This window comes from Elephantulus edwardii, unplaced genomic scaffold, assembly GCF_000299155.1.
Source record: "Elephantulus edwardii isolate Elephantulus edwardi_28Jun2011 unplaced genomic scaffold, EleEdw1.0 scaffold00047, whole genome shotgun sequence".
NCBI classification, from domain to species: domain Eukaryota; kingdom Metazoa; phylum Chordata; class Mammalia; order Macroscelidea; family Macroscelididae; genus Elephantulus; species Elephantulus edwardii.
In genome coordinates, this window is record NW_006399797.1 from 17,785,838 (window position 1) to 17,812,522 (window position 26,685).

Genomic DNA, 26,685 nt, shown 5'->3' on the forward strand with positions numbered 1-26,685 from the left:
GGGGGCGGGGGCGCGCGCCAGCCGTGGGGAGTGGGGGGCGATGGCGAAGCTCCGGGTGGCTTACGAGTACACGGAAGCCGAGGACAAGAGCATCCGGCTCGGCTTGTTTCTCATCATCTCCGGTGTCGTGTCGCTCTTCATCTTCGGCTTCTGCTGGCTCAGTCCCGCGCTGCAGGATTTGCAAGCCACGGCGGCCAACTGCACGGTGCTGTCGGTGCAGCAGATCGGCGAGGTGTTCGAGTGCACCTTCACCTGTGGCGCCGACTGCAGGGGCACGTCGCAGTACCCCTGCGTCCAGGTGTACGTGAACAACTCGGAGTCCAACTCCAGGGCGCTGCTGCACAGCGACGAGCACCAGCTCCTGACCAACCCCAAGGTAAGAGCCTCGCGCGCACGCCGGGCTCGCCGCCTGGGACGCGGACGCCTTCCCGCCTCGCTTCTGTGCGGATCCTGGGGTCGGAGGGCGGCGTCAGGGGTAGAGCCCGCGCGGGGCGTGCTCGAGCTGCTGGAGCAGACAGGGCGTCTGAGGTTGTATCCCGATTAGGATTGAGTGCATTGAGGAGCCCTGGAGCTCGCTTCTGCAGGTTGGGTTTGCGTGCGGGGACCCAGTGGTGCTCCGAGGCTTTCTTAGTATACCCTCCCCACCGGTCCCGTCAGATCCTTTGATGTTGTGGCCGTGGCCCGATCCATGTCCATCGCCTACCAGTGTTTGGTGAAATTGCATGGCATGAAAAGTTAACTTTTCTCAGGTTAAGCCTGTGGGTAGACAGGGCATACTTTACCCCACCGGTCAAGGTCCAAACTTGAACTTGTCTGACTCAAAAACTCGGGTGGGTCTTTCAGCTCACAGAATGGCCCTGGGAAATCCTTTACCTTTAGAGCTCTAGACTAATAATTTAACCTAAGGTCCAAAAGATAAGGTTTGGGAAATCGACAGACATCTTGTAATCAAACTGCGAACTTTTTCTGAGGACTGAGGGGTATTTTAATAAAGTAGATGCTCAAAAATAGAGCCTGCTGGCTCCATGCGTGTCCAGAGCTCATTGAAGAGCGGGTTGGAGATGATGAAACCTATCAAGAAGTGAAAATCCTCCGTGAAGTAGACAAAATATGACTTCTCTGAAAACTCGTGTCTCACAAGCAAAAAACAAACCCTAGTTAGAACCCATGGGATGAAGGGCAGAGAGAAAGTGACTCAGAAAAGTGGTTCCAGCTGAGGAAAGAAAACTTAAAAAAAAAAAAAAAAAAGCAGTCAGTGAACTAATTGAGCTTAATACTGCGTCTTGGTCCCTAAAAAGGATTTCTTTTGTTTCTTCTCTTGGTCTTTCTTAGTCTTTGGGTAACTTAACTACCAGAATAAAGGTGTGTGTTTAATGCATTTTATTTCAACTTACTGTCATTTCCGCTAACTTCTAATGAGTGCTGTGTCCGATGATTAAGTAAAAAAGTAGCCCAAAAAGGAAAATGAATTTTGTGTACACAGGAAAACTTTCTCTTAACTGTGACAAGATATACTGGTGCCAATTCAAAAGAAATAACAATTTTATGTTAAGTTTTAAAAACCCAAACTTTCGGTAGCTCTGTAGCAAAAGTCATGGTTTTGCCTTCTCAATACTTTCTTGAGGAAAATATAAAATGTGGAATTATTTTAAGTGCTATTTATCTCTCTATGAATAGTGCTTATTTAAAATTTAATATTTAATTACCTTCTGTAAGTAGTAAATATAGTAATAAGACTTTAAAAAATTAGAAGTACAGAATTTAGATCTTGGGAATTAATGTGGTTAGAGTATAATTTTTAAACTCTTGTAGAAGCAATAATAGCTAAAAAATGTTTTTAATTCCTTTTTCTAATGCTCAGCAATTTTAAAAGAATTCTTATTATTTCAGAAACTTTTCTTTCAGGAGTCATGAAATAGCAAAGAAAAGTATCCATATTAAGAATTATTTAGAAATTACATTGTACTTCATCATAAAGAAGGTGTTATATTGGTAGAACATGGTTAATTATTTTAAAATAGGAATTTAAACAGTAATGTTATATACATACATCAGGGAATTGCTAACTCCTAATCAATATCCAATCTTCTATCTAATCATTGATAAATTAGAAATGCAAAAAAGACTGCATCACAGTTTCCAGGTAATTGTTAAAGGACCTGACAGAATAAGAAAATTGAAATAGAACATAGTTTTCAAAATCACTTGGAAACTGGCCCAGGACTTTAATATTTTATCTAGCTCTTTTTCTTTCTTTCTTTTTTTTTTTAAAATACACTGGTTTGGTTTGGTTTGTTTTCAGTGCCCATTCAGATCCTGGCAATAGTTGTTTGGAAGAATTATCTGCGCAAAATGCTTTATAAAGTGGTTAAGAAATGACAAAACTGGAGAAAGATATATTTATATTACAGAAAACTATGAACAATGTACCAGCCAATATGAGTTTCCTTAGCAAAACCATTATGCAATTCTATATCCAATTATGATCACATTATAGGATTTATGAACAAAAGTTTGTTCTTTTACATTTACCTTTCTTCTTTTGGTCACTAAATACTCAATTTAGAAATTCTTGTAGGTAATTTCAAATGGGAAAATTCAGCATAGCCAAGATATTGTTAATCCAGAATTAAGTACATTAGCAGGATGTCTTGATAGTGCTGTTTGCAATAGACAGTAACTCACTGCCCATTTCTGTTGCATCTTGGCTGTTAAATAATTTCTTTGACTTCCTTTACTTCTTCATTAAAGGTCTAGGTTCCCTACCTAATCACTTTGTAGACTGTTTAGATTGGCTACAGTGTCATTAGGACTAATCACCCTTCAACTTTCTCTTCTTCACCACTCGTCCTGGGGAAATCATGTCAGAATTTAACTCCTTAGAAAAATGAAATAAAGACTTTTTCTCCTTCTACAATTTTGCTGTGTTAATTATAGTAAAACACAGAGAAAAGGAAAGATTGCAAAATAGATAACTTTGTAAGGCTTAAATTATTAAGAAAGATTTTGTGAATGAATTTGACCACTAATGATGTCCTCAAAATAAGTTATGTCATAATAAATTAATATGTGTTGGAATCATGTCCTTATTGTCTAAAGCAATTATTGTGTCCAGGTGTGCTGTGTAACATTCACATTGATTGCTCACAGAGAAATGATAAACTTTATGGAACAACCACAGCAAAATTCCCGCTTAAGGTCAGTTTCTTGCTACAGTTCCCATCACTGCATTATCTCCTGACTTAGTTGTGTCATGTAAGAGCAGAGGCTCTCAAAGTGTCAAAGTGGATTGCACATGAGAATCACCAGGGAATGTAAATAAAACTTCTTCTGCCTCTGACCATGCCACAGAGATTTTTGTTTGGTTTTGTATGAGTCTTAGGAATTGGTATTTTTCCAGAATTTTTGTTGTAGTTATGTAGACTAGGTATAGCAAAGCATACACCAGTCAACATGTTAGCATTCAGTGATGCCGATTACATTGAGTTGTGCCCACATGCCCACCTTCCTTTTCTGAGTTGTTCCTCTTCCATTAATATAAACTCATTGCCTCTTAAAAGGTCTAAGTTTTTGAGTTACTACTGTCATTTTGATCCCATAGAAAAAAGTGCTTAAAAGAGCATAATGCTCAAGGCAGAATTTTTTTTACTAGTTAAGCTAAGATATTGTTTAAGAAGACTTCAGGAGGATATTTTTGGTATAAGTTTGAAGATTTCCTCAGATCATTAATTTAGAGCTTCATCCTGCCATCAAGGTTCCAGAATCTAGTCAAGTCCATGAGAATGCAAAATGCTGTTCTATATCCTCTACCCCTTTTGATCAGGATAACTGTATCAAAAATGTACAGTAAGGATAGCTGGGCGCACATCATCCAGTTCTGATTTAATGGCCAAAGTGGCAGTTGTTCATGGAGGCAGTTAGGCATGCGTTCTGTATCATCCTATGTTACTTACTTTTCTTCTTTCTCTCATGCTCTAGGCTTATAGAGAGCTATTGTTCCTTGATGGTAAGCATTTAAGATGCCTGCACTATACAGTGAACTAGGAGGTTGAACAGGAGCACAGAATACATTTTTAGGCTGATTAACTGAGATATCCAATTTGTAAATCATTACCATATGTAGACAGAGTCTAAATCACTATTTTAGAAAACATACTTGCTGCTTTACAAAAAAAGAAAAATTAAAAATCATAGTTCATTGTACAGTTCATGCTACTGCATACAGAGATCCTATCTAGTGGTGGCTTTGGGTTGGCAGAGAAATCCAAAGGGGTGTGTGTGTGTGTGTGTGTGTGTATGGTAGGACAGTGTTTGGTGGAGCGTCCCAATTAAAATAAGCTTGGAAGCAGGAGTGGCATCCACTTCCTAAATGGCTTGCCTCCAGAAACTCTATGAACACTGCTCAGGTCTTTCGTTCATACGATCACTATGATTCGTCTACGACTCGACGGCACCTAACAACAACAACAACAATAACAACAAGGGTTGTTGTTAAGTGCTGTCAAGTCAGATATGACTCATAGCAACTATATGAACAATAGATCTGAACTCAGTCCTATCCTGCACCATCCTCATCATCCTCAACACATTGGAGTCCTTTGGCTCAGACAGTGTATCAGCCCATCTCATTGAAGGTTGTCTTCTCCTTCACTGACCCTCCATATTTCCAAACATAATGTTCCATTCCAAGGAGTAGCCTCTCCTAACAACATATCCAAAATATATGAGACAAAGCTTCACCATCTTTGCCTCCAAGGAACTCTGGCTGCACTTATTTCAAGACATATCTGTTTGTTATTTTTGACAGTTCATGAACCATTCTTATTTCAAGACATATGTTTGTTTTTTGACAGTTCATGAACCATTCAGCACTTTTCTTCAACATCACAATTCAAATGTATTGATTTTCTCCTGTCATCCATATTCATTGTCCATCTCTCAGATGCATAACAGGTAATTTGAAAGACTGTGGCTTGAATCAGGTGAACTTTGCATATATATTTTCATATAAACATACATATAGATATTTCAGTATATATGTATGTATGAATAGTTACTTGTTGTTTCGAATGTGCTCACCAGTCTATGGTAGGAAGTTTGGAGGACAGCTACCTGGCTGACTGACTGGATATGGAGATCCATATTTGTTTCTGTTCTCGAGAAAGGTGACCCAATAGAATGTGGAAATTTTCAAACAATATCATTAATATCACATGTAAGCAAAATACTGCTGAAGATCATCCAAAAATGGCTGTAACAGGATATTGAGACAAAGCTACCAGAAGTTCAAGCTGGGTTTAGAAGAGGACATGGCACCAGGGATATCATTGCTACTGTCAGATGGATTCTGACTGAAAACAGAGAATATCAGAGATGTCTATTTGTGTTTTACTAACTCTACAAAGGCTTTTGACTATGTTAATCTTAACAAACTATCTCACCTAACATTGAGAAGAATAGGAGTTCTAGGATACTAAATTATGCTCATACAAACCCCATATCTAGACCAAGAAGCTGATGTCCAAATAGGGCAAGGAAACAATGCATGGTTTAAAATCTGGAGAGGTGTGTGTGATGGTTCTGTCCTTTCTCCATACCTACTCAATCTGTATGTTGAACCAATCTTTTGAGAAGCTGAACTCTGTGAGGAAGATTGTGGCATCCAGATCAGAGGAAGACTTATCAATAACCTGCATTATGCAGTTGATACAATCTTGTTTGCTCAAAGTGGGCGGGACTTAAAACATTTTCTACAGAAGATCAAAGATGGATTTAATATGGAATTTGATATATAATTCAATATGAATATCATGTCAACATCAAGAAGGCAGGAATTCTCACCACTGGACCAATAAGCTCCATCATGATAGATGGAGAAAAGAATTGTAATTCACAACTATTTCATCTTATTTGGATCCACAATCAACACCCTTGGTACTAGCAGTCAGATCAGAAGATTTATTGCGTTGGGCAAGTCCACCGTTAGGGTCCTCTTTAAATGACTGAGAATGAGTGATATCCATTTGAATACTAAGGTGTGCCTGATTCATGCCATGGTCTTTTCAGTCATTTGGTATGTATTTGAGAGCTGGGCAGTCAATAAGGATACAGAAGATGAAATTATGCCTTTGAATTGTGGTGTTGGAGAAGAGTATTGAATATCCCCTGGACTGCCAAAAGGACAAACAGATATCTCTGAGAGAAAGTGCAGCTAGATAGAGTACAAGAATGGAGAAACTTTGTCTCACATACTTTGGGCATATTGTTAGGAGAGGCTATTCTGTGGAAAAGGTCATATGCCTGGAAAGGTGGAGGGTTGGTGAAAGAGAGAAAGACTCTCAATGATATGGATTGATTGACACCATGACTGTAGCAATGGGATCAAGTATATCTGAGATGATGAGTATGGCCCAGGATAGGACAGGGGTCAAATCTGTTTGCTATGAATTGAACTTGACTCAATGGCACTTAACAGCAACAACAACAAAGAGTAAAGTCCCCGTTGTTGTTTTGTGTTGTACCAACAGTCGTGGAGATGACACAGTTCCAGGCAACTTTTGGTTTGTTATACACGAAGTTACTGCGAATTGAAGCTGACTCTGGCAAACTAACAACAGAGAGATCCATAATGCTTGAACTACAAAATAAAGCACGAAGCTAAATTAGGAAAGCTTCACTAAAATCTCTACTTGTAGCAAAGTAGCTACCTTAATTCTCCCTCTTTTATAAAATCTAGAATATACATGAGTAAAGAACCTGGGCAAAAAACCCAGAGGGAATGCAAAGGAGTTCACCCAATTAAGAAATTGTCATCAAGTGCCTGCTCTTGTGCCAGGCACATTCTGACACAGGTATATAGATCAAAACACAGTACTTGGCCTCTTGGAACTTGAAAGGTAAAGGTATAGATGGTGACAGAAGGCATAATATGATGTTCTTTTAGATAGATTGGTCAGGAAAAGGAGCTCTAATGCTGTGACATTTATTTAGAAACCTAGAGAATGAGGAAGTGTGCAGGGACTTACCAGCATAAAAGAAGATGTCACAGGATTATCTGCAAAACGTCTTCCACAGGCAGAGAGAACAGAAAGAGCCTTGAGGCTAGTGGGTGCAAGGCTATGTGTGCAAGGACAACAATGGTGAGCCACTGAACAGGGCAGAGAACAGTAGGGAAGGAGGTCAACACCCTTAAAACAGGGTAAGGACTTGGAGTGTTCTTCTAAGCATGATAGAGAGCTATTGGACATTTTAAGTAGTCGTAAGAAATACTCAAACTTTTACTTAAGAATATAGGTGAACACCGGCTAATGCCAGAAAATGGAATTTGTGTATGTGTTTCTACATGCATGTCAGTACACAAGGAGGGCTGCAGAAGGCGAGATTACAAGCAGGGAGATCAGTAGAACAGACTGAAGGTAGAGGGAGTTCAGTGGAACTCCCAAAGAGAATTCAAATCAGTGTTAAAGTTCAATGACAGAGGAATTAGAGAAAAAGAAGAGTGAAGGCTGGTGACTCACTAGAACAGCCGCTCAATGAAGATGCTTTTACTACATGGGGAAAATTAGAGAATTAAGTTTGGAGGAGTGTGGATGAAAATCAATATTTCAACTTTGGGTCTACCTAACAAACATGCAAGTGGGAAGGAGTCCGTGACTATCTGACCTTAAGGAGATTATAATTTAGCAGAAGAGACAAGAACACAAATAAATCTTAAGCAAGACAGTATGTCAAGCTCTATAGAGGGGAATGGATGGTTTATTATAAGCATGTACAAGGAAAAAGCATTACCATGAGACTAAGAATGAATTTTTATGTATAATCTGAGATGGTGGCTTATTCAGACAGATCATGCTTTTTCCCTACAGCAAAGACATGAGAAATCAAGGTAAACGTACAGATAACAGTTTTGGGACCATGAGGTGGAAGAAGGGTGAAGTACTAGATCATACACCAAATGGAAGGAGAAACTGGATGAAAACAGTGAACAAGAGGACATAAGGATGGTAGGTGCCCAGCCAGCTGGCCCAGCACGGCATGGCCATCTTGGGAAAAAGCAAGCAGTGTTCCCGAGTAAGGAGCATAGGAAGGCAGCTTCATGGAATCCCCAGGAACAGATAGAAATACAGTGTAGAAATAGCCAGTGAGGAAAACATGAACAGATCTAAGGAGAGAAAGTGCAGGAAGGTGGATGAGCAGTCGATGTGGGATCCACCAGAGAGTGGCTTGTTATGTCATTAAATGCCATCAAGTCAAATATGACTTATACCAACCCAATGGAGAATAGATCTAAACCCTCTGTCATCCTCATCATCTCTGATATACTTGAACCCATTGCTGCCGTCACTGTGGCAATCCAGCTGGTCTTCCTCTCTTTCACCAACCCTCCACCTTTCCAAGCATGATGTCCTTCCCCAGGGAATAGCCTCTCCGAGCAACATACCTGAAGTTTGTGAGATGAAGCTGTGCTGTTTTTGCCTCCAAAGAGCACTCTAATTATACCTTCTCAAGAGAGATCTGCTAGTTCTTTTTGGCAGTCTAGGGGATATTTAGTACTCTTCTCCAGCATCACAGTTCAAAGACATCAATTTTTCTTCTGTTATTGTTATTAATCGTCCAGCTCACAGATACATAGTAAGTGATTGAAAAGACCACAGCCTGAATCAGGCACACTTCAAACCTCAAGCTGATGCCATTGCTCCTCTGTAATTTGGAGAGATTCTTAACTGCAGAATTTACCAGTGTATTATATCTCCTGATCTCCTGATTGCACGTACCGAGAGTATTGATTGTGGATCCAACTAAGATGAAGTCATTGACAGTTTCAGTCCTTATTCCATCTATCATGATGTTGTCTATGGGTCCAGTGGTGAGAATTTTTCTTTTCTTGATCTTCAGATGTAATTTATATTGAAGGCTGTAGTCTTTACCTTCTGCAGCAAGTGCTTCAGGTCCTTTTTACTTTCAGCAAGCAAAGTTGTGCCATCTGCATAACATAGGTTATTGATAAGTCTTCTTCCAATTCTGATGCCCCATTCTTCTTCACAGAGTCCAGTTTCTCAAATAATTTGCTCAGCATACAGACTGAATAGGTATGGAGAGAGGAAGCAGCCCTAATGCTCACTTTTGAAGCTCTCTCTTACATACTTTGGGCCCATGCCCAGGAGAGACCAGTCCTTGAAGAAGAACATCATGCTTGGAAGGGCACAGGGACAGTGCAGGAGAGGAAGACCCAGGATGAGCTGGATTGACTCAGTGACTTGGGCAAGTGGAATTGGTTTGTCTGAGACAATGAAATTGTCTCAGAATAGGGCAGAATTCAAAGCTGTTGTACGTCTGGTTGCTATGAGTCACAGGCTACTCAATGAAACACAACAACAACAACAGTGTTTCCCTACCATCTTTCCACAGCATCTTCTTGTTATAGGTATAAGTTTCGCATGAGCACAATTAAGTGTTCTGGAATTGCCATTCTTCTCAATGTTAGCCGTAGTTTGTTAGGATCCACATAGACAAATGTCTTGGCTTAGTCCATAAAGCACAAATAGACACTGTTCTAATATTCTCTGCTTTCATCCGGGATCCATCTGGCATCAGCAATGGTATCCCTGGTGCCACAGCTTCTTCTAAACTACCCTTGTATTTTGGCTGTTCTCTGTGTACTGTTTGTTTTGTAGTTTTTGTTTTGTTTGGTTTTTTTAATAAAACAAATAAAAAAGGTTTATTAAGGTAGTAAGAGAGAGACAGAGCTAGGGAAAAGTGGGCTATGCAAAACTGTTAAAAAGACAGATGAAGGAAAAGGGCTAAAATGACCCCTGGAAAAAATAAGAGTTAACTCAAACTTTACAGCATGCTTCCAGCAGAAAAGGAGATAGAGTCTGTCTATGTACTAGTGTAGCCATTTTGGAATGATATTCAGCAATATTTAGCTTGAATATTATATTAATGATGTTGTTTTTATGTGCCATTGTGTCACTTGCCACTCATAGCCCTGAACCTTGCCCTGTCCTGATCCAGTCTCACTGACTCTGACAAACCTATCCCCATTACCCACCCCCATTACTGTGTCAATCTCATCTCATCTGGGGTCTTCCTCTTCTGCGCTGTCCCTCTATCTTTCCAAGCATGATGTTCTCTAAGGACTGGTCCTTCCTGGCCACATGCCCAAAGCATGCGAGACATAGCTTCAAAACCCTTGCCTCCAAGGAACAGCCTGGTTTCACCATTTCCAGGACAGGCATGTTTGCTCTCTTGGCAGTCTATAGTATGTTCAATACCCTTTTCAAGCACCACAACTCAAAGGTATCACTTCTTCTTTATCATGCTTATTCAGTGTCCCACTCTCTGATGCATAGCAAGGAATTGTGTAGATTATGGCTTGGATCGGGCGAACCTTAGTCTGTAGACTGACCTAGTTGCTTCTCAGTACTCTGGAGAGGTCCTTGACTTTCCCAGTGTAATTTGTCTTTTGTTTTCCTGACTAGTGGTTCTAACTAAGAGTGTTGATTGTGGAGCCAAGCAACCTGAAGCGGTTAACCATCTTGGTCTCTTCACCATCTGTCATGATCTCTTCACTGTCTATCATGATGCTGCTAATTGGCCCAGTGGTGAAAATCTTTGTTTTCATATTGTTGAAGACTACAATCTTTGACTTTCTGCAACAGATGCCTCAGGTCATCCTCAATCTCAGCAAGCAAGATTGTGTCATCTTCATAATGCAGGTTGCTGATGAGTCTTCCTCCAATCCTGATCCCACATTCCTCCTCAAAAAGTTCAGCCTTTCCATCTCACTCCCTGATTTCAAATCCTACTCCACTGCCGTGGTGGTCAAGACAGCGTGGTACTGGTATAATGACAAGCACATAGATCAATGGAATAGAATAGAAAATCCAGAAACCTATCTACCTATGGTCAATTTATTTTTGACAAAGAGGTGAAATCAGTTAAGTGGGGAAATGACAACCTTTTTAACTAATGGTGCTGGCAAAATTGGAAAACTACCTGTAGAAAACTGAAGCAAGATCCATACTTCACTTCATACACAAAAACCAACTCAAAATGGATCATGGACCTAGGACTAAAACCAAGGACTATAAATTTCATTAAAGAAAAGCTTGGAAAAGCTCTAGAAGTCCTAATCCACAACATAAAGCATCCTGAAAAATCTACAACTGGAGAGGATAAAATAGGTGAATGGGACCTTCTAAGAACCAAATCCCTATGCACATCCAAAAACTTCTTCAATAGGGTAAAAAGGGAAGCCACAGATTGGGAGAAAGTATTTGGTAATGACATGTCAGTTAAGGGACTTATATCTAGAATTTATAGAATACTCGAGCACCACAACAAGATAAAGGTAAATAACCCAATAGAAAAATAGACACAGGATATGAACAGACACTTCACCAAAGAAGACATTCAGATTGCAAACAGTGAAGAAATATTCAAAATCCCTAGCTCTAAGAGAGATGCAAATCAAAACAACTATGAGATATCATCTCACTAAGAATAGCAAAATTTAACAGAACATCAAACAACAAATGCTCATGAGTTGTGGAGAAACTGAAACCCTTATTCACTGTTGGTGGGAATGTAAAATGGTGCAGCCACTCTAGAACCCTGTATGGTGCTTTCTCAAAAAGTTGCAAATCGAAATTCCATTTGACCCAGCAATTCGACTACTGGGAATATACCCAAAAGAAACCATAACTGCCACCCAGGCAGATATATGCACACCCATGTTTATTGTAGCTTTGTTCACAATAGCAAAGAGTTGGAAACAATCTTAAGTGCCCATCAACAAATAAATGGAGAAGCTGTGGTATATTCACACATTGTAAAACAAGGAACATATGCAATATTATTTAAAATGGGTGACCCTGGAGGACATTATGCTGAGTGAAATATCTCAGTCACAAAAGGACAAATACTGCATAGTGCCACTATTGTAGAACGGGACTGTCATCAGGGTTGGGGTGAGATAGATAAAAATTGGATAAGTTATGTACACTGCTTTGAAACAGTTGAGGGAGAGTACAGTCTAAAAGAGATATATGATTGGGTATTATGGTTATGACAAGAGTCCAGAATGAAGGTTGCATAGTGGAGTGTACTGGGTGGGGGGGATTATAAACCAATGAAAGAATTTTTCTTTTGTTTTTCAAAGAGAAGAGTGAACTGGGAGGGGGAGGGGGGGACAGAGAGAAAAGTGCAACAATGGATGAATGGAAATCCAACATCTTTGTAAATGTTTATTAAAATTAATAAAACAATTTTTTTAAAAAAAGTTCAGCCTCTCAAATGAACTATTCTACATAAAGATTGACAAGGTATGAGATAGGATGCATTCCTGACAGTTCACCTTTTCTGATTTTTAACCATGCAGTGTTTCCTTGCTCTGTTCTTTTGACTGTTTCCTGGTCCATAGGCTTCACATACGCACTATGAAGTATTCTGGGTTTCCCATTCTTCTCAAGGTTAAATCACAGTTTGTTGTGATCCACACAGTCAAAATGCCTTTGCATAGTCAATGAAACACAGGTAGAAATTCTTCTGGTCCTCTCTGCTTTCAGCTAAGATCCATCTGACATTAGTTAGAGTGTCCCCAGTATCATGGCTTCTCCTAAACCCCGCTTGCACATTTGACAGTTCTTGTCGATGTACTGTTCCAGTAATTTTTTTGTAATCTTCTGTAGAATCTTGCTTGCATGTGATATTAAGATATATCATTTGATAATTTCCACACTCTGCCAGATCACCATTTTTGGAATGGGAATAAATATGGATCTCTTCCAATCAGTTGGCCAGGTGATTGTCCTCTAGATTTTTTGGTATAACCTAGTGAGCATGTCCAGTGTGGCATCTATTGTTGAAATATGTCAAATATTCCATCAATTCTTGGAGCCTTATTTTTTTCCAATTTCTTCAGAGCAACTTGAACTTTCTCTTTCACCACCGTTGTCTCTTGATTATATGTTGTTTTATGAAATACTTCTGTGTCAGCCACTTCTGTTTGGTACATTGATTCTATGTACTCCTTCCATCTTCTTTTGATGCTTCCTGGATAATTCAACATTCTACCCATAGTATGCCTTGGTAATGGGTGGTGCACATGCCCATTCACTGCTGCACCACCCTATTAGTGACTGATGCTTCTTAACCTTGTGGTTTGTGTAACAAGTGTCCCACCTCAACCTCATTGCCAATTTACTCAATGGTGGTAGGCACTCCTGAACTTCACCACCTTATTTTTCCAACATCCAGGAGTATGGATTCCTGTGCCCCTAGGCTATCTACTGGCAGCGTTGATGCTTCTGCTTCCTCTGCAAACCAGGGTTCAAGTGCTGTGCCACCAACCAGTGACTGAAAGCAAGCCTCCATCTTGCTGAATCTCCTTTCTCACCCTCTTTTTTTACAGCTGGTGGCACATATTCCCATGCTGTCAATCCAGCAATAGGTGGCGCAGGCCACCTCTTTTACCTGTTTACTGCCCTAGAAAACCAGTGGGATGAACTCCTCTGTCACCTATCCAGAGACTATGTATCGTCTCAGCTGCACCCCCTGGAAAGCATGAAAGTGCACCCACAACATCCATTCCCCTGTGACTGGCAAGAGAAGGCTCTGCACTTAAATTCAGTAGCCGGCATACCAAGCACTTCCTCTCATAAGCAATGCTCATAACATCCCTATAGCTGCCATCTGCACTTCTGCCTGTGACGGTTAGGAGTTCTTAGCGCCTTCATCCAACATCTGGTTGACCACACATCCCACACGCTGACAGTTCTGGCAGGCTGACTGCTTGTGCACTGACGTTCTTTGCTTTCCCATCATATACTGAGATGCCTTTCTTGAGGATGGGAACAAATATGAATCTCTTCCAGTCAGTTGGCCAGATAGCTATTTCTTTCAAAATTTCTAGCACAGAATGTTAAGCATGTCCAGGGCTGCATCTGTTAGTTGAAACATGTAAATTTGTTTCCATTGACTCCTGGGGCCTTATTTTTTGCCAGAGCCACAGTGCAGCTTGAACATCTTCCCTCATCACCACAGGTTCTTGATCATATGATACTTCCTAAAATGTTTTGTCAGACAGTTCTTTTTTGGTCAATGACTCTGTATATTCCTTCCATCTTCTTTTGATGCTTCCTGGATCATTCAAGATTTTTGCTCATTGAATTCACTATTTCAAGTTCAGGCTTTAATTTGTTTTTCAGTTCTTTTGGTTTGTCAAATGCCTATTCTTCCTTTTTACTGTTCAATTCCTGCTTTTTGTGCATTCCATTATAATACTTTGCTTTGTCTTCTCGAGCTGTCCTTTGAAATTTTCTGTTTGGTTTTTTTTTTTTTTACTTCAGCATCCCTTCCCTTTGTTTGGTCTCCTTGACGCTGTAGTGCCATTTTCAGTCTTCCTTTTTTTATTTTATTTCAATAATTTTCATGAACATTTACAGAGACTTTGGATTTCCATTCACTCATCATTGCACTTTTCTTCCTGCCCACCCCTCCTCCTCAGTTAGCTCTTCTCTTTGAAAAGTAAAAGAAAAATTCCTTTATTGGTATACAATTCCTCCCCCCCCCTTCCCCAGTACACTCCACTATGCAGCCTTCATTCTGGACTCTTGTTATAACCATAATACCCAATCATACATTGATTTTAAACTGTTCTCCGCCTCATCTGTTTCAATGCAGTATACATAATTTATCTAGGTTTCCTCAGTCTTACTCCAACTCTGATGTCAGAGTCTCTTTTGACATTCATTTTGAACTTTCCTTCCTCTTCTTTCTAATGACCTATTGTTCTCTTCCTGCATGATATCTTTGCTGTCCTCTCATAACTCATTTGGTCTTTGATCATCAGTGTTCAATGCCTCAAACCTGTTCTTAAGATGATTTTTAAATTCAAATGGCATAGACCCAAGGTCATATTTTGGTTGTTGTACACTTGCTTTCATTGTCTTTTTTTCTTGTTTTCATTGTCTTAAACTTTAATTTGGATTCCTGGTCTTATCCACAGTCAGCCTCTGGGTTGGTTTTGACAGCTTATGGTGAACTTCTCCAGTGATTTTTTCCACAGATGTCAATCTGATTCAGTCTGTGCAGTCCATCAGGTGAAGTCTATGTGTACCATTACTGTCTGTATTTCTTAAAAAAGGTATTTGTGATAAACAAATTGTTGAATGTACAAAATTCAGTCATTTGATCACCAGCCTCATTTCTGTCTTCTAAGTTCATAATTTCCAAACTAAGGAGGACCTGAAGCGCTTGCTGCTGAGGGTCAGGGACTGCAGCATTCAACATGGATTGAGGCTCAATGTCAAGAAGACAAAGATTCTCACCACTGTACCTATTGGCAGCATCAGGATGGATGGTGAAGAGATTGAGATTGTTCACAGCTTTAGTCTGCTTGGATCCACAATCAACACTCTTTGTACCAGCAGCCAGGAAATTAAAAGATGTATTGCGATGGCAAAGTCTGCTGTTAGGGACCTCTCTAAAGTACTCAAGAGCAACGGTGTGTCTCTGGAGACAAAGGTGCGTCTGATACAGGCCATGGTCTTTGCTATCACTTGTTATGTGTCAGAGAGCTGGACAATGACCAGGGAGGATAGAAGGAGAATTGATGCTTTTGAGCTTTGGTGTTGGAGAAGAGTGCTGAAGGTACCATGGACTGCTAAGATAACAAATAGATTCAGCCTGGAAAGGGTTAAACCGGGCTGCTCCTTGGAGGCAAGGATTCTGAGACTTCATCTGACATACTTTGGTCATGTTGTAAGGAGGAACTGGTCCTTGGAGAAGGACATAATGCTTGGGAGGATAGAGGGCAGACGCAGGAGGGGAAGGCCCTCTATGAGGTGGATTGATTCGGTGGCTGGGGGAATCAAGATGAGTGTGTCGGAGACAATGAGATTGGCACAGGACAGAGCAGAGTTTAGAGCTGTTGTACATAGGGTTGCTATGAGTCGCAAGCAGCTCGATGGCATGTAACAAAAACAACAACTTTGTTTCCAACTTTTACACCCTGTCATCAGTTAGTACTAATATTCTTGACTACATTCTTCTAGGTGGTATAGTACTGGTTTGTGCATTGCTGTACAGAGGTAATTCGTGGTTGCTGTGATGCTGAAGACTGTGACAGTGATGTGCCAGTCGTGGTAATGGGTACCCATGGTGGACAGTGTTGGCTGGAGCTCCCTGATCAAATCAAGCCTGGAAGCAGGAGCTGCATCCACTTCCGAAATGGCTTGCCTCCAGAAACTCTATGTACGAACAGTGCTTAGGCCATTCGTTCATAGGGTTGCTATGAGTCGTCTACGACTCGACAGCATCAAACAAGAACAACATGTTTGTTAAAATTTTAGGTCTCAACAATTGGTAGACTTCCTCAATTTTCTCATCTTTGGTTTTATGTGTTGATGCAAATATTTGAATAACAGTTACATTAACAGTTGCTTTTCCAGATCTTCCTTGTATGCATATGAATAGTATCCTATCATGCACAGAATCGTACTTCATTGTAAGTCTTACAGTGGTCCTTTTAACTATCAATTCAGCATCGTTCTTCAGCTTTTCATTCCCAGCAGAGTATATCATATGATTGTTCAATTCAAAGTAGTCAATTCCAGCCCATCTCAACTCCCTAATGCCTAGAATGTATACATTTATGCATTCCATTTCATTTTTTACAACTTCCAGTTTTCCCATATTCATACCTACTGCATTCCATGTTACACTTATTATCAGTAACCAACAGAATGTGGAAATTATTGAACAGTATCAGTCTACAATCAACATTCTTGGTACCAGCAGTCAGGAAATTAAAAGATTAATTGCATTGGGAAAGTCTGCTGTCAGAGACCTCTTCATGCAGTGATGTCAGTCTGGAGACTAAGGTGTACCTGATACAGTCCATGGTCTTTCCAATTACTTGCTATGCATCAGAGAGCTGGACAATGACTAGGGAGGACAGAAGGAGAGTTGATGCCTTTGAACTTTGATGCTGGAGAAGGGTATTGAATATGCCATGGGGTGGTAGGAGAACAAACAAGCTTGTCCTAGAGAGGGTGAAATCAGGCTGTTCCTTGGAGGCAAGGATTCTGAAGCTCCATCTGACATACTTTGGACATGTTGCAAAGTGGGATCCTTGGAGAGGGACATCATGCTTGGGAGGGTGGAAGGACAGTGCAGGAGAGGAAGACCCTTAATGAGATGGATTGATTCAGTCACGGGGGTAAGGGGCATAGGCGTGTCGGAGACAATAAGATTGGCAAGGAATAGAGCAGGGTTTAGGGCTGTTGTACATAGGGTTGCTATGAGTCTTAAGTGACTCGATGGCTCATAACAACGACAACATCAGTATTATCACATACCAGCAAATTATTGCTGAAGATCTTGAAAAACAATTAGAATGTCTCCTCTTTGAAAAGTCTTCCTGCATCATTTGCTCATTTTGTAATTGGGTGATCAGTCTTTTTCTTGTGAAGGCCCTGTAGAATTCTGTCAACTTTTGTTATGAGACCCTTTTCTGAGATGGTGTTTATTGCCAAATGGTTGGGGTTTTTCCCCAGTCAATAGGGTTTCCCTTCCCCATCATCCTATTAGAAAAAGTTTTGACGCACATAGGAATTCAATCTTTAGAAGGCCTCCATCAATTTTATTTTCTTCTGGTTATGCATTTCTGACTGTATTTGTCAGCCTCTTTATACCACAGGCTGGGCTTTCTGTGCTTGGCCCATTTTGTCTCTTTTGATCTTTATGGTTTTGAGCTTTACCCCAGGTATCTGATCCACCTTGAGTTGATTTTTGTGTATGGTGTAAGATGTGGATCCTGTTTCAGCTTTCTGTGGGTAGCAGTCCAGTTTTGCCAGCACCATTTGTTGAAGAGGTTGTCATTTCCCCTAGGAGAGGTTTTGTTTCCTTGTTGAGGATAATTGACCATAGCTAGATGGTTTCATTTTTAGGTGATTGATTCTGCTCCATTGTGCCTGGCCTTGTACGAGTACCATGCTGTTTTGGTTATTACAGCTGTATAGTAGATTTTGAGGTCAGGGAGTGCTATGCCTCCAACCTTATTTTTGTTTCTAAGAAGAGCTTTGCTTATTTGGGGTCTCTTTTTTTCTCCAAATAAGCTTGACAGTTGCTTTTTTGATCTCCTTGAAAAATGAATTTGGTATCTGTAGTGGGATTATATTAATCATGTAGATTACTTTTGGTAGGATTGTCATTTTCACTATGTTGTGTCTTCCTACCCATGAACAGGGAATATTTTCTCATTTATTTAGGTCTTTTATTGTTTCTCAAAGAAGTGATTTTCACAGAGGAAGACCTTCAGATGGCCAAAAGATACATGAAAAAAATATTCAGAATCACTGGCAATAAGAGACATGCATATCAGAACCACAATGCAATACCATCTCACCCTATTAGCAGTGTCAATTTAACAGGACAGCAATAGATTTTGGACGATAAGTAGAGAGATTAAAACTTTCATACATTGATGTTGGGATTGTAAAATGGTACATTCACTCTGGAAGGCATTTTGTCATTTCCTCAAAAAACCTGAATATAGAAACCTCATATGACCCACCTATTCCACTGCTAGGAATATACCCCCAAGGAAATTAGAACTGAGATGTAAATAAAAGTTTGTACACCAGTGTTCATAACAGCATTATTCAACATCACAAGGACATGGAAGCAGCCTAAAAGTCCAACTACAACTGAATGGATTGAGAAATTGTGGTACATTCACAATTGTTGAATATACCACCAATACTATGGTGGAATACTGTGCAGCACTTAGGAACAATGATTTCAAAAAATACTACATAACTTGGGAGACATAGGAGAACATTATGCTGAGTGAACTAACTCAGTTTCCTAAGGACAAATACTGCATAAGACCGTTATTGTGAAAATAGAAGGATAACTAGTAAAACATGTGTGGGGGTCCAAGAAAGGAAGGAGTGGAAACAGAGGGGTGAGGATGGGCAGAGGGAAAAAGCACAGGGTCACACAAATTGGTGAGTGGAGGGAGAGGTAAAGGAAATGGGAACGGTCTGGCAGGGACCTGAAAAGACAGGATATGAAGAGCATATTTCAATGGTGGTTAATTTTATAAAACACAATGTTTGGAAATGATTGTATAAGACACAATCAGTGTCGGTCACAGTGTATGCAAAGTCTGTGGAAAAAGAATTTTAATGCAAAAAACCAGACATGTGCAATGAGTAGATTACTGATTATACAAATGTAAAAAAAAAAAGAAAGAAAAACAACAACAAATTAAACAAACTCAAAAAACCAGAATTGTACATTGACAGAGAAGTTCGAGCTGCATATAGAAAAGGCCATGACACTAGAGATATCATTGCTGATGTCAGATGGATCTTGGCTGAAAGCAGAAAATCCCAGAAGAATGTCTTATTTGTGTTTTATTGACCATGTAAAGACATTTGACTCTATGGCTTATCACAAACTATGGCTAACATTGAGAGGGATTTTTTAAAAAATTTATTGACAAGAAAGGTACCTCATAACGTGATTTCCATTCAAGAACTTCAGTGAACCCCGTACATGATAGATCATAAAGGAAGGTAACTAAGGTGTATCATCAGACATTTCAAAGATAAAGAATTTTTTTTTAAAGTTCATTAAAAATGACATATCATCAATAAGGGGACACCAAAAGATTAAGCTTTGAATTCTTGAAAGAAACCATGCAGGTCAGAAGAACGGCAAACCAGTATCATATCAAATACCAAATGCCAAAACTAGGATATTTCTAGATAAACAGAAACTAAGGGGATTTGTGAAATCTGTACCATTCTTACAAGATTTATTAAAAGGAATCCTTTGGATAGAGAATCATTGATAAGGGACAACAACTTGAGATTCAAACACAAAACATCACTCAGATTGCAACCTAGAAAAATGACCCTTAAATGTAAAAAAAAAAAAAAGCCAGCAAAAGTGAAAATAGTGATCCAGATCCAGAGATGTCATATCATAAATAATGGTGACATCAGAACGAAAAGAGGAAGTATAGAGTTCAAGGACTTCCGCATAGAGAGAGAGTACAATTTCAAGATATAAGGAACAGCTTTAAACTTAAGAGGATAAAAAGATATTTCAGAGTAATAACAAAGACAATTAATAAACATCACCAGGTTTTGGGTTTTTTTAAAGTATAAAAATACATTTTAGAAATATCTTTCAGAAAGTTTTAGTAGAATGCCTCATGGTCATCTCCTGAGCAACTGCCCAAGAATGCATGAAAACTATCACGGAATTTTAAAAGAGAAAAATTGAAAAACCCTGTAAACACACATTTAACAGCAACAAATATGCTAAAGAAAATAAAGATGTTAAAGGAAAATCCATAAACAAGAACTCAGCACAGAAAACTGGTACACAGACAACATTAACAACACTATATATACACACACAAAAGAAAGCATAACAACATGGCAGCAGTAAATCCATACATATCAGTAATCACACTGAATATATCCTAGTCAAGAGAGACAGAGAGTGGCAAAACGTATGTAAAAATCTGCACTTCAGGGAGCTCTGGTGGCCCAGTGGCAAGATGTTGCACTGCAATCCCAGAGGAGCAAGGTTCAAATCCACTAGATGCTCTACTGGAGGAGTGACAATCTTTTCCTACTCTAGTCAGATCTGATTTGATGGTGCATGCGCGCGCGCGCGCACACACACACACAGAGTAAAAATTAAAAAAAAATTAAAAATCTACACTTAAGTTTGTTACCTACAATAGACAAACATAAGAATAATAACGACCTAACTAGGTTAAAAATTGGCTGATGGCCTAAAAACTTATCAAACAAACTGTAACCAAAGAGAACAGGACTAGCAGTAGCAGTCTTTGACAGAATAGACTTTATTAAGACAAAGAAGGGTGTTGTATAATCAATGAGTCACTTTACTAATTTTAATGGATGCACTGTACACACTTGCTTTCTAGAGAAACAGAATCCAGTAGGTTTGGCCATTTTCATGCCTTTGTACACTGTCTCAGTTATCAATGAATAACAAGGCTTTCTTCTCTATAGTTGATCTTAATTGATGCAGTTGACCAAGTAAACTTTGACATTTTACTTCAACAATTTGCTAGTTATAATCTAATCTAAAAATAGTCACGTATATTGATGTTATGCAGATGACAAAATGTTTCTTGCTGACACTGAGGAGGACCTGAAGCACTTGCTGCAGAAGGTCATGGACTACAGCCTTCAATATGGATTGAAACTCAGCATCAAGAAAACAAAGATTCTTGCCACTGGGCCTATTGGCAGTATTATGATAGATGGTAAAGAGATTGAGATTATTAACAGCGTTAGTTTTCTTGGCTCCACAATCAATGCTCTTGGTACCAGAAGCCAGAAAATCAAAAGATGGATTTCATTGGGAAAAATCTGCAGGGACTCTACAGAGTACTGAAGAATACTGATGGTACTGGAGAAGAGTATTGAATAAACCAGGTTTGTCCTGGAGAGGGTGAAACTGGAGAGGGTCCTTCTTGGAGGCAAGGATTGTGAAGGTTTGTCTGAAATACTTTGGGCATGTTACAAGGAGATATCAGTCCCTGGAGAGGGAAATCATGCTTAAGAGGGTGGAGGGACAGCGCAGTGATATGGATTGACTCAGAGACTGGGGTAATTGGGTTAGGTGTGTCAGAGACAATAAAGTTGGCACAAAATAGAGCAGAGTTTAGGGCTGTTGTACATAGGGTTGCTATGAGTGGCAGGTAACTCAATGGCACATAACAATAACAACAACAAAAACAACATATGGCTAATCAACAACAACAATAACAACAACAACACTATATGGCCTAGTGGTAAGGAGTTATACTGTTAACACTAAGATACATGGTTCAAATCTGTCAACTACTTCTTGAAAGAGAGATGAGCAATCTTCTTCTGTTAAATTTAAAGCCTCTGAAACCTCCTTGGAGGATCAGCTATGAGTCAATTCCCACTTGATAGCATACACATGATATGATTAGCTGATACGGCATTGTCTCTAAGATCTCTGGGATGAAATGTTCTCACTGTTAAGTAGAGAGTAATTATATTAGAAAAACATTTCAACAGGCATGGAGGCAACAGTGTCTAAATGCCACTAAGCTGATGAGGGGAAGAATCCCCATCCACAGTATCAACAGCACAAAGAATTCTTCTGAGGTCAGACATGCGCCCAACATGCCACACCTTCTTCTATCAATTATAATTTATTAGTTGCCTATCTCAAGCTTGTCATATATACTCATAATTAGAGAAGTTGTTGTTGTTAGGTTCCATCAAGTCGTGTATGACTCATAGCAACCCTATGAATAGACTTGAACCCTGTTTTATCCTGTGCCATCATCATCTCTGACACACATATGCAGCCCATTACTGCAGTCAGTGTGTCAATCTGTATCATTGGGGGGAGTGTGTATCTGTATGGGTGTGTCTTCTTTTCTTTCACTGACTCTCCACCTTTCTGAGTATGACGTCCTTCTCTAAGTACTACCCTCTCCTAGCAACATGCCCAAAGTTTGAGAAGCAAAGCGTCACTATCTTTGTCTCCAAAGAGTGCTCTGGTTGCACTTTCTCCAGGACATAGCTGTTTGGTGTTTTTCTGGCAGTCCATGAGACATTCAGTACTCTTCTCCACACCACACCTCAAAGGCGTCAGTTTTTTCTGTCAGCCTTATTCACTGTCCAGCTCTCAGGTTCATAGCAAATGATTGAAAAGATTATGGCCTGAATTAGGCACACCTTAGTTCTCAAACTGACATCATTGGTCTTCAGTAATTTTTTTTTCTTGCTGAAGATTATTTTTTAATAAAATTTCTATTTTATATTGGTTTCTTTACAAAATTCATTTACTTTATTTTTCACACTGGATCTTTCCAATTTCCTTTACCCACACCTCCCTCTACCTATCAAATTGTGTGACCTTATGATTAACCCTCTACCCTGGCCATCCTCATCCCTCTGTTCCCACCATCCCCCCCTTGGATCCTCATACATCTTTTACCAGTTATCTTTCTTTTTATAAAATTATGGTCTTATGTTTGTCCTTAATGGGACTTGAATTAGTTCACTTAGCGTAATGCTCTCCAGTCCTTCGCAAGTCAGGTAGTGATTTTCCAAATCATTGCTTCAGTGTGCTGCGTAGTATTCCATTGTGTGAATGTACCACAAATTCTCAATCTATTTGATTATAATTGGACATTTGGAATATTTCCATGTTCCTGCAATGGTGAATAATACTGCTATGAACACAGGTGTACAAATCTCCATTTGTGCCTCAGTTATTATTTTCTTGGTTATATTCCAATAAGTGGAGTTACTGGGTCTTATGGACTTTCTTTGTTCAGCTTTTTGAGGAAATGCCAAACTTCCTTCCAGAGTGCATAGCAGGTGACTGAAAAGTCTATAGCTTGAATCAGGCACCTCTTAGTCTTCAGCTGGCGTCATTGGTCTTCAGTAATTTGAAGAGGTCCCTGATAGCACATTTGCCCAATGCAATCCTATATTTCAGGTTGGAAGCACTCAGGTTATAATTAATAAATCAAGAGAGCCTTTTCTCAGGTGTGTTCACAGGCAGATATCTTTCTGACCCTTGACTTCATGGCTTTGGCTTCTGCTCTGCATGCGTTAAATGTTACAAAGTTCTTTGTCACCCCCATTCTGCTAGGAAGCCTAGACCCAGAAGTGCTCTTACCAACTTTATGGTAGCGCCCCTAGGATACAGCTTGCTTAATTCTGGAGACTGGGAATCCACATTTTGTTTCACACTGGTCTCTGGTTCCCTGTCCTCTCTATTGTATCTGCCATTGCCACCCCTGCTGCAGTCTGGACTGCTGCTGCCTTGGCTGCTTTGTCTTCACCTCACATGGTCTTTCTGGTGCTAGAGTTCTCCTTGTCAGAATATCAAGTCCAATGGATGTACTGTTTTCTTAGGTTCTTGCTTGTTGATGGTGGTGAGATCTCCATTTTTCACACTCCAACTCGCTCTATTTAAGCCTGATGAGATGGCATAACTGACCACCTCTCACATTGGCCTAGTACTTATTTCCATACCAGAAGAATATCTATTTGTGCTGTATTGACTATGCAAACGCATTTGACTGTGTGGCATAACAAACTGTAGCTAACAGTGAAGAGAATGGGAATTCCAGAATACTTAATTGTTCTTATATGAAATCTATACCTAGACCAAGAAGCTGTTGTCCAAACAGAGCAAGGGAATGCGTGTATACTGAACAAATCATTCAAGAAGCTAAGTTTTATAAAGGATGTGGTATCAGGATTGGAGGAAGACTCATCCACAACATGTGGTATGCAGATGACACAAACTGAAAGTAAGAAGGACTTGAGGCACTTATTGCAGAAAACCAAACTACAGCCTGCAATACAGATTATAGCTCAACATCAAGAAAACAAAGATTCTCACCACTTGGCCAATAGGCAACATCATGATAGAGAAAAAAATTGAAGTTGTCAAGGATTTCATCTTGATTACATCCACAATCAACATCATTGGTACTGTTATTATTGTTGTTCTTGGTGTTGTTTACAATTGAGTCAGAACTGACCCACAGCTGACTCTCTGGCAGTTAATCACACAGGAGGAGATTGTCCATCATTCTTCCACGGAGCACCTGGTGACCTTGAACGGTGTGCCTTCAGGATTGCAGCTCAGTTTCTTGCCACTAGGCCACCAGAGCTCCCAGAGTGCTTGGAACGTCTGCTGTCAGGGACCTTTCCAAAGTACTGGAGAGCAATGATGCCAGTTAAAGACTAAGGGGTGCCTGATTCAAGCTAGTCTTTTCAGTCACCTGCTATGCACATGTGTAATGCAAGAATATAATAGCAGAAAGACTGATGCCTCTGAGTTTTTATATTGGAGAAGAGTGCTGAGTGTTGCACGAACTGCCAAAAGAACAGATATGACTTGGAGAAAGTATAGCCAGAGTGCTCCGTGAAGGCAAGGGTGGAGAAGTTTTGTCTTACATACTTTGGGCATGTTGTTAAGAGAGGCTAAGTCCATGAAAAAAGACATCATGCTTGCAAAGGTAAAGGTCAGTAAAAGAGAGGAAGACTCTCAACAAGAAGGATTGACACAGTGGCTGCAGCATTAGGATCAATTTATCAGAGATGATAAAGATGGCACAGCATAGGACAAGGCTCAGTTTTGGTCTTCATAGGGTCACTATGAGTCATTCTACTCTTGGTGTCACATAGCACCAACAAACAGCATCAACTCCAAAGGCAACATTTTTCTTATTTACAGTATGAATAAGCTAGCCAATCATCTTGGTGGGCCACAAACATTGCATAGTCTTATCCAACCATTTGGTAAGAACCTAAAGATAATGGCTAGAAAAACCATTATGAAGAAACTACAACAGCATTATTGAGAGAGCAGAAAACTGGGGCCAGCAGGAATGAGAGTAACACCAAAAGCAGATAAAAAGTCTATAACTCAGCCCCATGGTGCCTGTACAGCCTCAACAGCAGCGAGAGGTTCATTCATTTGTTGTTGTCTTACAGACTCACAATTGTGATACTGAGAATGAACTTTATTAGAGAAGTAATTTGGAGAGTAGAGGAGGCAAAAAAAGTATCACCCAGAGCTAGTCCAGATTTTAGCCCATGTTCTAATGCACAATTCCTCAATTAGCGCAGGCTCTGGTTTCAGTTTAGCAGTTAAGTCCAAATCATCCATTAGGATTTGCCTCAAAGCAGTTATAAGTCAGCTTCTCCTTCAAGCATCTGGCAAAAATGGCAAAAAACTCACTCTCACCAGGGTCTTGCTGCAGTCTACCTCAAGTCTTGCTGCCACAAATCTTGCTCACCACAGGTCTTGCTTGCCTCAGGTTTTGCTCTCCTCAAGTCTTCCCACACAGCATGGGAAATATTCTGTTATCTTTGTCTCACAGCTGTTGATGATTTTTCAAGATCATGCTGATTTGCAAGACCAGTTAAGGGAGGTGGAGACCAGAGGGGGCTAACTATAATGGCTAAAAACTTTTTTAGGCTAGTACCACAAGCACATACACTTACCTCATCATTGTTACATGCCTAGAATAGTGCCTGACAGTTAGTATGGCTTCATAAATGTAACCAAATTGTTAAGGAGTAGAATTTTAGAGGCATACTAACCTGAGTTCAAGTTATGATTTATTACTATTTGTGACCTTGGGCAAATATTTTTAAAATATTTTTTACTGATTTCATAGAATAATTCATTTACATTATATTTCATTCGTATATACTGTGTTCCATATAATCCCTCATTTTCATTGTGTTTCATACAATTATTCATATACAGTATAGCCTATATAATTAATTATCATTGATCTATGCCTATTATTACACCATCTTTTCAAGTAGCCATTGAATCTTTTCCATTTCTTCACTCTCCTCACAATTCACTCACTAAATTCTGCTATCCCAGTAATTTCCACCCTTTCCCTTTTTGGACATTTATAAATACATCTTGCTATTTATCCTTCTATTTTTACAACAATAAAACTATGCAGTATTTGTCCTTATATGGTTGAGCAAGTTCACTCAGCATAATAATCTTCAGGCTCCCATGTTATAAAGTAGTTTACAAAATCATTATTTCTTAGTGCTTCTTAGTATTCTATTATGTGAATGTACCACA

General features: G+C 39.7%; 1 protein-coding gene across 1 annotated transcript in view; it reads left to right on the forward strand.

The window, feature by feature from the left end:
• Window positions 1–12: 12 nt before the first annotated feature.
• KCNMB4 (potassium large conductance calcium-activated channel, subfamily M, beta member 4) overlaps window positions 13–26,685 on the forward strand; it is a 149,403-nt gene continuing 122,730 nt past the window's right edge. The window contains exon 1 of the mRNA XM_006886085.1: window positions 13–376. Coding sequence (XP_006886147.1) covers window positions 41–376 — 336 coding nt within the window. The 5' untranslated portion in view covers window positions 13–40. The remainder of the gene's footprint in view (window positions 377–26,685) is intronic.